This window comes from Callorhinchus milii, unplaced genomic scaffold (genome assembly GCF_018977255.1).
Source record: "Callorhinchus milii isolate IMCB2004 unplaced genomic scaffold, IMCB_Cmil_1.0 Scaffold13, whole genome shotgun sequence".
In the NCBI taxonomy this organism is placed as follows: domain Eukaryota; kingdom Metazoa; phylum Chordata; class Chondrichthyes; order Chimaeriformes; family Callorhinchidae; genus Callorhinchus; species Callorhinchus milii.
The window spans coordinates 1,658,688-1,671,913 of NW_024704754.1; the positions used below are offsets into that span (position 1 = coordinate 1,658,688).

At 45.7% G+C, this 13,226-nt stretch overlaps 1 protein-coding gene across 1 annotated transcript in view; it reads left to right on the plus strand.

The window, feature by feature from the left end:
• The first annotated feature begins 12,838 nt into the window (after positions 1-12,838).
• LOC103183707 (polypeptide N-acetylgalactosaminyltransferase 10) overlaps positions 12,839-13,226 on the plus strand; it is a 42,026-nt gene continuing 41,638 nt past the window's right edge. The window contains exon 1 of the mRNA XM_007901333.2: positions 12,839-13,013. Coding sequence (XP_007899524.2) covers positions 12,882-13,013 — 132 coding nt within the window. The 5' untranslated portion in view covers positions 12,839-12,881. The remainder of the gene's footprint in view (positions 13,014-13,226) is intronic.

Here is a 13,226-nt window from a genome sequence, read left to right on the forward strand (position 1 = left end):
GTGAATTGACTGTATATTTGTGGGCGAACGCGGCAGCCAATTGCGCACAGCAATGTCCCACAGACAGTCGTGGATTGAAAATGACCAATTTATTATTGTTTTTGGTTTTGGAGGGATTATTATTAGGCTCTGTGTGGAGTAAGGAAACTTGCCCAAGGTTTCGCCCTCTGCCTGGAATTGAACTCAGGTCTCTCGCTTGCAAAGCGAGTGCTCTAACCACTGAGCTACAGGACTCCACTTCTAGGTTCAAGACAATAATATACCTTGTTTTTGATGTAGTGCCTTACCAGGTCGTTGAGACGCCTCAAATCACTTCACCGGATGTAATGTCAAGTGGATTGACTGTATATTTTGTGGGCGAAATGCGACAGCCAATTGCGGGCAGCAGAGTCTCACAAACAGTCGTGGATTGAGTGACCAAATTATTATTTATCTTACTTCCACAGCCCGGCTCAACTGATAGTATTCTCACCTCTGAGTCAGAAGGTTGGTGGTGGGGTGGAAGGGAATATGAATTCCTCAATCATTGCACCTTACAAGTAGATCCTTTGAAGGACTTTGCGATGTCTCATTGATGTGATAAGGCACTATATCAACTGGAACAACTGTTATCAGGCACAGAATTCTCTTTGTGCACCAATGCCATTTGCATTTGTTGGTTCCCTCAATCCAAGCACGTTTCTTGTAACAAAAACCTTGGTTTCGAAGTCTTTGCCATCCACCTCAGTTAATTTTGCAGTGGAGTAAGTTGAAGCAGAGTGTAAAATAGTGGCTGGCTGACTCTTTGGCTGAATTCAAAGGGATCTGGGTAATCAGTAAAACAGGTACAACACATCCCCTCAGGATGTACAGATGAATCATTTGCTTTATTGATTTGTCAGACACCCAAAGGCTTTCGGAGGTATTATTTTAATAAGCAAATAATATATGATCTATATGACAAATTAGGAGATGATCTGCCGTGTCAGCATCAATTACACCTCGTCCAAATTGTTCACTCTCTGCACAGCATCACCAGAGCTGTGGTTTGCTGCCTCAGGCGGTGTCCAAACGTGTTTCTTACATCACTGCCCTTATCAAGCTGTCCACTCCCTCCACTCAGCAGGCTCCGACCTGGTCCACGTCCCCCGCCCGGACTGCCCCACCGTCAGTGGTCGGGCCTTCAGCCTCTCTGTCCCCACCCTTTGGAACTCCATCCCACTATCCCTTTCTTTTGCTCCCTCCCTTGCCTCCTTCAAGGCCCGCCTCAATACCCTCCTCTGTGACCGTGCCTTCAGCCACCCTCCTACCCTCCCCACCCGCCACCTCTCCTTGATCCCAACCCGCCCTTCTCCTCCCCCTGAACCCCTCCGCTCAGGTCCAAATCCCTGACTCTCCCACCTTGGGACATCCTCCCAACATGAAAGCACTTTACAAATGTAAATTTTATATTTTAGTTTTCCTTGTATTTCTTTCCGACTCGTGTTCTGCATTTTTTTTTCCTGCTGTTGATGATCTCTGTTACCTCGACTAACAGAACCATCTGTTCATTTGCTGAGATTATGTTAATGTTAACTCCAATTCAGTCCTGGGGGATTGCAATGCTGTCCGAGGTGTTATCCTTCGAATGAGACATTAAACCAAAATCCTGTCTGCCTGTTCAGGTGGATGTTAAAAATCTCACAACACCATTTGAAAAGAGTGGAGATTCTCCCACTCTCCTACCCAATTATTCGCCAAATAAAATTGGTCACTCACTCCACGGCTGATCGTGGGACATTGATGTATGCTGTGCAAATTGGTTGCCACATTCACCTACAAAATACACAGTTACTGCACTTTACAATATATCCTGTGAAGCATTTGGAGATGTTTCTATGATGTGATATGGCACTATATCAAATTCAAGGATTATAATTGTTATTATTAATAATAAGGAGCAGGAGTTCAGCTTCCAAGTCCACCTCACATATGTGCACTTCACAGTGGGGGGAAGGTTCTATGTCAAATACAGTAATAATGATTTATTACCCTACCCTCCCTGCCATCCACCCCTCCTGATGCCAACCACCAGCTAAGGTGTGGATCCCTGACTGTCCAGCGCCTTGGGACGTCTTCCTGACATGAAAGGCGCTGTGCAAATGTAATTTGTCGTTGTTATTGAGATGTGAAAGCGCTTCACAGAATATACTGTACATTGTAATAATAATGTAAGGGTTTATTATTGCACAACCATATTGTCGAGAAGTCCAGGTTCTCTGCAGCTTTAGTAAGCAATGATAACAGAACTGCATCAGAGGAGTACCAGATTATCTTTGATTATCTTTGAGCTGAGAGGATGTGCAGCCCAGAATAGCACTGCCACAACTCATCATGCACAGAACTGGCAGATTCCAATGCAAGCGAGACAACCCAGGTTCGATTCCCGGACAGGGCGAAACCTTAGGCAAATTTCCTTACTCCACACACACACCTCTGTTTACCCAGCAGTTAGTAGGAACCTGGTTGTTAGATCTGTGTCGGATCGCTTTTCCGGGGGTAATAATCCCTTTAAAAAATAAATAATAATAATAATCTGATCACTCAATCCATGACTGTTTGCAGGATCCTGCTGTGCGCAACCGGCTGCCGTGTTTCACCCACAAAATATACAGTCAATTCGCTTTACAGTATATTCTGTGAAGGGGTTTGAGACGTCTCAACAATGCGATAAGACAACAACATAAACAACTTGGATGTATATAACGCCCTCCACGCCGGACGGCGTCTCAGAGCGTTTCACAGTAATGGATTCTGGGGCCGAGCCAGGGGGGAGTGGGGGGGAGCCGGGGGGAGGGGGGGGGAAGGTGATCAAAGGTGCAGTCGAAAAGAAAGGTCTTCAGCCGAGACCTGAAAATAGGAAGAGAGGGGGCGAGGCGAAGGGAGTGAGGAAGGGAGATCCAGAGCCTTGGGGTGTAGTAACTGAAGGCACGGCCGCCGAGCGTGGAGCGGAGGACTCGGGGGACGAGGAGGAGGCCAGACCCGGAGGAACGAAGGCAACGGGCACTGTTTTGAGGAGAGAGGAGGTCGGAGAGGTCGGGGGGAGCAGAGGAGTGGAGGGATTTGAAGACAAGGGTGAGGATAAGGCGCTGTATCAAATGCAAGGATTATTATTATCACTGGGAACTCACTCTGCAACAAACAGTGTTATACAGGAAGCACAGACAATAAGTTATTCAAAGCACCTTCCTTAGTGTTCTCGATCAACCAAAGATTGGGAAATTGAAGCATGCTGAAAATCATAATTATTTCTGCTGCTATAAGATGTTCATTCAATGTACTTAGTTTTTTCCACCTGTCAATTACTCCACTGTCTGGATCCCTCTGGTCCCAATTATTCAGAAACACAACAGATTGTTCTAAAATGTTGTCTTGGTGCAATGAGTTCTTATCATCAGTATCTTCTATGGGAACCTTCATGTCTATCATTAGATTTAAAGAAACGTCAGAATATGAATTAGCTGTTTCAGAATCCAATGTTAATTGGTGTAAATATAGCTTCTCATCTCATGGCATGTTCACCAGATGCCTAATTCAACTGTGCTTTTGTATATATATGTATTTGTTTTNAACAATTTCACTCCCCTTGGGAATTTAATCCTGGGATAATTCCCCCCAGTCTTCTCTTGTCGACAGGAATCAACCTTTAAAAAACATCTCTCAATAAGATGACAGCCAGAGTTGCTACTAAATTATAAGTGGGCGTTTGAAATGAAGTTCCTCTCTGTGACAGCTGTTAGGAGTCGCAAGAGATTTGTACAGTTTTTGTCTTGTGCCCAATGGAACGTACGTGACCCAAGACCGCTGGATTTTTCTCCTTTTTCTTCAGTAACTTTACTGAGAAACCAAAGTGCAATGGTGTGGAAATGAGAGCTTTTAGTTTGGCAAACATACCTCTGAGACGCGAGGAGAGCTGGTGTGCAGGCTACAAACTGGATACAGGCTGCTATGGTAAGCTGACGGTTGGAAGTGTGGAGAAGGTAGCTACAAGATTAAACAGTTTCCCCTTGCGTAGGGCATCAGGCCAACAGCAGGGAAAGGCAGAACAAAGTAGTTGGGTTGGCACCATTGGATGGGTAAAAGAGGGCATTGGCTCTATAGATGTAAACGCCCAGCAGGGGAATGTGGTAAAGATTGTGTCCAAGATTAGAAAAGAAGAACGTAGCTATTATGAACCCACGGACCAGCGGAGAGGGACGATAGACAATTTTTTTTACAGGTAAGGGAACCGGAGGCATTAGGCCCTTTGTTGAAGCTAAAGCTGTTGTATCGTGTCAATCTTACTAACTTTTTGACAAGAGCTACTAGTGTTGGAGATTATCAGCGAGGCTGGTTGAGGCCAGGCCGATGGACTCATTTAAGAGTCGTTTGATGCGATGATGGGTATCCTGGAAGCAGGATCTTCATCTGACCTCTCGTTATTTTGTGAACATCTCAAAGTATTTGTCAGGTCAGTTGGCTTTGTGCTCTGGAAGTTTGAGATAAAATGAGCCAAAGGGATTATTATGTCTGAACCTTTCCTGACTTTGTGTCCTGAGCACTTGAGAAATCTATTCTACATAGACGGTCAATTCACTTTACAGCATATTCTGTGAAGCGCTTTGAGACGTCGAGAAGATGCGAAAAGCACGTTATCAAATGCAAGGATTATTATTATTATTATAATTTAATATCGTTAACTTGATGAGTCGGGAAATACACTCTGTGGGCTTTTAGTTTGTGTTATTTCGCAGACGCTTTCTAATTTATGCACAATTTGTCACCTGGGACAATCGGTTATTTTCAGACTGTTTTGAAGTCTCTCTGAATGCACAGATCGTTATAACGTTTTCATATTATTCTTCAAGATGCAGAGAAATTGAAGTTGGGTTTTCTTTTAGCTTGGCTTATTCCAGACAAAAGAGACTTAGATTGTAAAGAAAAAAGTATTGTAAATGTGCTTTTTATAGAATGTTCTGTGCAAGATGATCAATCTTATACTTACATCCAAATTCATTGTCAGTACATGTTTTGGAAACCCTGTGAAGCACTTTCAGATGTTTCCATGGTGTAATAAGGCGCTATATCAAATGCAAGGATTATTATTTTGATTGCTTGATTGATGCACTCACAATAAATGCTGAAATTCGGATTTGTGCACAAAGAGTAATAATTCTCCATTTTCTTACTTTTCAAATCTTAATGCATTGGGAAAATAATTGTTAAATTGCAGAACTCAGTAAGATCATAGTGCTAATGCTGCAGCAATTAGGTATGAATGAGCACATTCACTTAATTAATCTGAATGGCCCAGTGACATCAAAGGTAAAGTATATGAAAATCTCTACCATTAGTGTTCCTCGCTTTAATGGAGTGGCATATTCAGTCTCATCTAACCCTGGCACAAATCCATTTGTCTGTGTAAATGATAGATGGTATCTGGGTCAGGAAAGCAATAATAATAATCCTTGCATTTGATATAGCGCTTTTCACGTCGGGAGGACGTCCCAAAGCGCTTCACAGAACACACTGTAAAGTGAATTGACTGTATATTTGTGGGCGAACGCGGCAGCCAATTGCGCACAGCAATGTCCCACAAACAGTCGTAGATTGAAAATGACCAATTTATTATTGTTTTGGGTTTTGGAGGGATTATTATTAGGCTCTGTGTGGAGTAAGGAAACTTGTCAAAGGTTTGGCCCTGACCTGCCTGGAATTGAACCCAGGTGTCTCGCTTGCAAGGCGAGCGCTCTAACCACTGAGCTACAGGACTCCATGCAGGAAGTGAAAATACTAGCCAAAAGTAAAATGTAATTTTTCTATCGCTTCGCCAAAAAAAAATCCTTGCATTTGATACAGCGCCTTATCGCGTCTTCGAGACGTCTCAAAACGCTTCACAGAATATACTGTGAAATGAATTCACTGTATATTTTGTGGGCGAAACGCGGCAGCCAATTGCGCACAGCAGCGTCCCCACAAACAGTCGTGGAGCGAGTGACCAAATTATTATTATTTTTAATTAACTTTTTAAAAGGGGTTATTACCCAGGGAAAAGCAATCTGCCAATCAACTAACAACCAGGTTCTTGCGTACTGCTAGGTAAACAGAGGTACGTGGAGTAAGGAAACTTGCCCAATGTTTTGCCCTGCCTGGGAATTGAACTTAGGTCCTCTCGCTTGCGAGGCGAGTGCTCTAACCCATAGTCTACAGGGCTCCACGAAAAATATTCCCCGAACCGCATATATCCATAGTTTACTGAGAGTTTACGTGCTAAGTCCGAGTGATTCCAGCATGAATCTAGCGTTGTGAATTTGTGTTCAATTGTGTGCTCCAAATTTCAAACAAGTGAGGAAATGTATTTCTTCAGCGGCCAGACAGTCAGATGTTGCTTCAATATCAAATGCAAGGATTATTATTATTATTATTATTATTATTATGTAAAGCCAATTTATTTAACATACAGAAGTGGACAATTTCAATCCATTTACCATTGTAAGGGTTGGAATGCCCTATTGATATCTAAAATGCCACATTCAGATGTGCTTTGTATTGCAGCATTTTTTTTTGCTCTGCTGTATAATTGGAGTGTTTGTGTAACATTCAATCCATTCACCACTAAAGATTAAAATGGCTTTCAGTATCTGTAATGTCACATTCAGTTTCACCGGCTGTGAAGGTTACATTACAACAGGAATAGTTTTCACTTAAACAGCGCCTTTCATGTAGGCAGAACATCTCAAATCACTTTACAAAGACAAGCCGGGAGCCTGAGCCGGGAGTTGGAGGTGGAGGTCATATTGTCTCCGATGGTTAGTGAAATGTAACCTCTCCACTACTTCATTTTCCATTCTGCCTCTGGTCGTGTGAAAGACGACACCTCTGATAATGCAATGCTCTCCCAGTACTGCACTGGAGCGTCAGCCAAGAACTGGAACTTACATATGATAATATATAATAATAATCCTTGCATTTGATACAGCGCCTTATCACGCCTTCAAGACGTCTCAAAGCGCTTCACAGGATATACTGTAAAGTGAATTGACTGCATATTTTGTGGGCGAAACTCGGCAGCCGATTGCGCACAGCAGCGTCCCCACAAACAGCCGTGGGTTGAAGTGACCAATTTATTAGTACCCACCTCTCTGCCTTCCCTCACCCCTAACCCCCCCCCCCCCCCATGCTCGGGCCCCGACATCTGACTGTTCCGGGCTTTGGGACGTTCTCCCAACGTGAAAGGCGCTCTATAAAAAAAATGAATATGTCATTTCTTTACTATTTTATGACCGCTGATAATCTCGTGAATGAAACCTATTCAAAGGCTCGGAGATAAGGAATACATTCCAGAAAGAAAAAAATGTGAGTTTGTAAAGCTAGGATTTACAAGTTGGAATAGGAATCACAGAGTTCAATGAATATATCATGTTAACAGAATAATAATAACAATAATAATAATAATCCTTACTTTTAACATAGCCTCTTTCATGTCAGGAGGGCATCTCTCAGTGCTTCACAGAATACACTGTAATGTGGAGTGACTGTACATTTTGTAAGCAAACACAGCAGCCAATTTGCACACAGCAATGTCCCACAAACAGCCGGGAAGCGAACGACCAATTTTATTTCTATTATTTTATATAAATATAGAAATGCATACTGCATAATGTTTTATTATTCCACTTAAAATATAAAACTGAACTCATGACGAGATGCATGATTTCATAGTGCTAACAAGCATCCCTCTGGATAGTAAGCACAGCTGCGTACACTCCCTCCACGCAACACGACCAATGTGCTGTTGAATAAAAGATTTTGCTTCAGGGACACAGTAATGTTTTAATACTTAAGTGGAAGAAGTAAAAATTGGATTTTTCCAGATTGGATAATAACTGTCCAGCAATAATTATGGTCAAAACCAGGTAACTCTATCTAGTATAACAATAATAATCTTTGCATTTGATATAACACCTCATCACATCTTTTAGATGTTTCAAAGCGCTTCACCGAATATACTGTAAAGTGAATTGACTGTATGATTTTGTGGGCGAAACGTGGCAGCCAATTGCACAAACAGCCCCACAAACAGTCATGGATTAATGACCATTTTTTTTAAAGGGATTATTACACAACAATCATGGAAGGTAAATGAGGCAGTTGGCCCCCCAAACCATTCCTTCCACAGCCTTGCGATTGTAGATCTCAACCCCGGTTTGTCTCCGAGAGAGGAAGGTTATAGACACATACAGCCCATAAACCCCCAAATAATGAACGAAACGTATCTAGAAAATGTACCTGGATTTTTGCATCATTCAAACCTAACCTCCTTTCGAGCACAAAATATATTGGGGCGTCAGGCTGGACTGTAAGCTTAAAGTCAGAGTGGGGCTTGAACCCACAAGCTTCGGACTCAAGAGGCGAGAGAGCTACCGACTGCAACAGGCTGACACTCAACAAAATAAAAGAATATGTGATGAAATGTTATCAGGGTTGAAGTATAGGTTCGCAACAAACGTGCGCTGAGGCTTCTTTTGCTCGAGTTATTAATCTCAAAACCGTTTTCATTTGGAAAGTAGCAAAAAAAAAAGGTTTGGCACATTGGTCTCCGTTTTTGGAGTAATTTGTGAGCTTGTTATTCTCCTTCTCATCCCTCATGTGTGTGTCTTTATTATATCCATTGCACAAGATGTAATCAATAGATTAATTCCATTGTAAATGATTTAATCGATAGATTATTAAAATTGAATTCCCCACAAAGATTCTTTTATCTCTTTAGATTTTTGTCTTCTTTTGTCCCGGGGCCTTGGGACGTCCTCACGACGTGGAAGGCTCTACACAAATGTAATTTTGTTGTTTCTTTCATATTGATAAGAAGTTACTTTTTAAGAAAAATATCCATTGATCCTTTTAACCCCCCATTTTACCGACAAACCCTGAGTCCTTTTGGGGGAGTCAGTCCATGACCTGCTTGGCCCCCCTGCTTCTCTGAGTTCAAAACCCGTCTTCAGACACGTTTTTTTTAAGACAGGTTTCGCTTGTCTCCCCCACTCCCCGCAGACCCCCTCAGCTTCCCCTCCCCATCTCATCTCAGATGCTCAGCCAACTCTTTGTGTAGCACCTCTGGAGACATCCTTCTGATGTGAAAGGAAGCCTTGCCAAGGGCAAGGATCATCATTATTATTATTATTACGCAGACGCCTTCTGTCAGCTTACTGAGGTGCAGAAACTTTGTTGTTGGTTTCCACAAGGTTGTTTTACATGACAGGGAAATACAGTACTGTCTGAGCTTTGCAATATCTTTTGTGAATGTTTCACTTTGTCTTAATGAACAATGTCCTCAGGAACAATTGCGTTTGCCTAGGGGTCGCTTGTGTGAACGACTCCGATGATAATAATAATAATAATCCTTGCATTTGATATAGCGCTTTTCACGTCGGGAGGACGTCCCAAAGCGCTTCACAGAACACACTGTAAAGTGAATTGACTGTATATTTGTGGGCGAACGCGGCAGCCAATTGCGCACAGCAATGTCCCACAAACAGTCGTGGATTGAAAATGACCAATTTATTATTTTTTTGGGTTTTGGAGGGATTATTATTAGGCTCTGTGTGGAGTAAGGAAACTTGCCCAAGGTTTCGCCCTCTGCCTGGAATTGAACTCAGGTCTCTCACTTGCAAAGCGAGTGCTCTAACCACTGAGCTACAGGATACTTCCTAAATCGATGGGGCTGTTGTCACTATTGATCCAGTAACATATACAGTACGGTTTGTGTATTTTGCAGGCGAGTGCAGCAGCCAATTTGCACACAGCAATATCCCACAGCATGAAACGAGCGACCAGTTTGACTTGGGGGATTGTTGGCCAGGGACACCGGGAAGAGAGAAACTCCTTTCCCTTCTCGAATAGCCCCATGGGATGTTTACCATCCACCTGAACAGGCAGGTGGGACCTCTGACTACCATCTCATCTGGAGAACGGCACCTCTAACAAGGCAGCGCCGGATCAAAGCGTCGGAATAAGACTAAATTAATTCAAAGTCCTGACATAGGACTTCAACCCACAAACCTTCCGACTCAGTGACGGAAGTGCTACCAACGGAGCCAGGTTCACACCTGTGTAAGTGCGAGTTGTGATGTATTTGTGGGTTGGATTGGGGTGGGGTCGGGGCAGGGAAAGGGGACTTTGAGCGGAGTCCTGCAGCTCATAAGCCAGAGGACTCGGGTTTGCAGGGCGAAATGTTGGGCAAGTTTCCTTCCTCTGTACATGTGTTAACCCCAGCAGGAACCTGGTTGTTTGTCGATTGGGGGGGGAAATCCAGAGGGGGGGGTGGGGGGGGGGGAATGCAACACCAAGTCAGCTCACACTGGTGCCAGTGAGGCTCCTGTGGGGTGTTTGTGTGTGTAAGTGCAGGGATGGCAGACAGACACAGTGTGGAGAGAGGGAGGAGGGAGGGAGGGAGGGAGGGAGAGAGACAGAGGGCAAAAGCAAAGTCAATAAACAATCAGAAGGACGTGACTGATGTGCCCACTCTCTCACTCACACACTCACACACACACACACACCACCGCAGGGCTGGGATGGATGCCTTTCAACACAGTCCATCCTGTCTGCCCACACGTCCAAAAAAAAAAAGTGCTGCCTCTCAACACAAGTGCTTTGCATTTATAATTTGCGAAACAAAAATCGACATCTAAAATAATATCCTTTTTGTTTTGGCGCACCGGGAGGAGGGGCGATTTACCCGGAATAATGCCAATTACTTCCCTGTTAGAATTTCAGAGCGAACCGCCCTTGGCATAACAGTCAATTAATACACGATTGGGGGCAGAATAGGATCGACGTGTTTGTTCCCTTTTGCTCGATCTGCTTAAAGGGAATAAAATTAAACAGCATTCATCTGTCTAAGGGTTGGTAAACAATTATGTTTGTATGTATATTATATATATATATTGATTTATTCGGATATTTCCAGTGGAGCCCCATCAACACTTGTCTAGTCCCCCCCCACACCCCCTAATTAAGAGACTTTCAATGAAATGTTGGTTTGAATGTTAATGTGAAGCTGTTCTGCTCCGAACACAGACATTCATCGCTGATGGAGTGAGGTTCAGTTGCAGTGATCGACTTTGCTGGTTTGTGAAGGCTGTTTGACTGGGGCTGAGATTGATCGATCGATGGATTGATTTATTGATTGATTGATTGACTGATTCATGTCAACATTGATCGTGTTAACATGACACACACACACACATACACACACTCTCTCTCTTGGACACACACACACATATATATATATATGAATATACAATCTCTCACACACACACTCACACATACACACACTCAACACACGCACATACACCACAGTATATACACTTTCTCACACACACATACATATACACAATTAGATATATATACACACTCTCCCCCCACTACCCTCTCTCCCCCCCCCAGCCTCCCCCCTCTCTCCCCCCCAGCCCCCCCCCAGCCTCCCCCCTACCCTCTCTCCCCCCCCCAGCCTCCCCCCTCTCTCCCCCCCTACCCTCTCCCCCCCCAGCCCCCCCTCTCTCCCCCCCCAGCCCCCCCTCTCTCCCCCCCAGCCCCCCCACTCTCTCCCCCCCCAGCCCCCCACTCTCTCCCCCCCAGCCCCCCCACTCTCTCTCCCCCCCCAGCCCCCCCTCTCTCCCCCCCAGCCCCCCCTCTCTCCCCCCCAGCCCCCCTCTCTCCCCAGCCTCCCCCCTCTCTCCCCCCCCCCCCAGCCCCCCCCTCTCTACTGGTTTCGCACCGATTGGGGGACAGTAACAGCGGAGAAGCCGCGGCTCATCCCCGACCCACAGCCGCTCTCTCTCTCTCTCTCTCTCAGTGCCGCCGCCGCGATCCGCGTTGGTTGGACCAACTCACTTCCCGCTGTGGGGGGGGGGGGAGTGTCACAGTGTGGGGGGAGGGGGGGGGTCCAGCCCAGGGTGGGGGGGGGGGAGGAGGGGGTTAAACCAAAACAAGAGTGTGGGGAAGAGAGCACAGTGTGTGGGGGGGGGGGTTGGGGGGGAATGGATCAGTCCGGTGGCTCTCCTGTAGCGACCCCCCCCCCCCCCCCGCGGGGGCAGTGGGAGCGCTCGGGCGGAAGCTGTAGTCGCCGTCGGGAACCGCAGGAAGAAAGTTGTAACATTGTAACCGGAGAGAAAGAACATCGTTACAAAGTGTCCACTTCATCCCTCAACCACCGCACCGGCGGCTGAGGGGTCACACACACCCACACACACACCCACACACACAGGGACACAGACACACACCCACACACAGACACACCCACACACACAGACACACAGACACCCCCCCCACACAGGGACACAGACACACCCACACACAGAGAGACACACACAGGGACACCCCCCCCCCCACACACAGACACACAGAGAGAGAGACACACAGAGAGATACAGACACACACACACACACACAGACACACACCCACAGAGACAGAGAGAGACACACACACACACACAGAGAGAGAGAGACACAGACACACAGAGAGAGAGACAGACACAGACACACACACCCACAGAGAGAGAGAGAGAGAGAGACACACACAGAAACACAGAGACACACACAGAAACACAGAGAGAGACACAGAAACATAGAGAGAGACACAGAAACATAGAGAGAGACACAGACACAGAAACACAGATAGAGACACAGACACAGAAACACAGATAGAGACACAGACACAGAAACACAGAGAGAGAGACAGACACACACACACAGAGACAGACACACACACACAGAGACAGACACACACACACAGACAGACACAGACACACACAGACAGACACACACACACACAGACAGACACACACACAGACACACACACACACACACACAGACACAGACAGGACTATGAGACGGAGGCAGAAGCGGCTCCTCCAGGCTGTGGGTTTGGTTATTCTCGCACTGGTCTTTCTGCCCAACGTGGGGCTCTGGTCTCTGTACCGAGAGAAGCAGTTAGACAGCCCCACCGGACCCGTACAGGTCAGTCACTCCGAGACACAGCTCACCCCCCACTGCCGTGTATACCCCCTCTCCCCCCCCCACCCCGCTTTCTCTCTCTCCCGCTCTCTTCCCCCCTCTCTGTCCCCCCTTCCCCTTTCTCTCTTCCCTCCTCTCACCCTCTTCCCCCCTCTCTCGCTCTCTCTTCCCTCCTCTCTCTTCCCCCTTTCTCTCTCCCCCCCCCTCTCTGTCTCC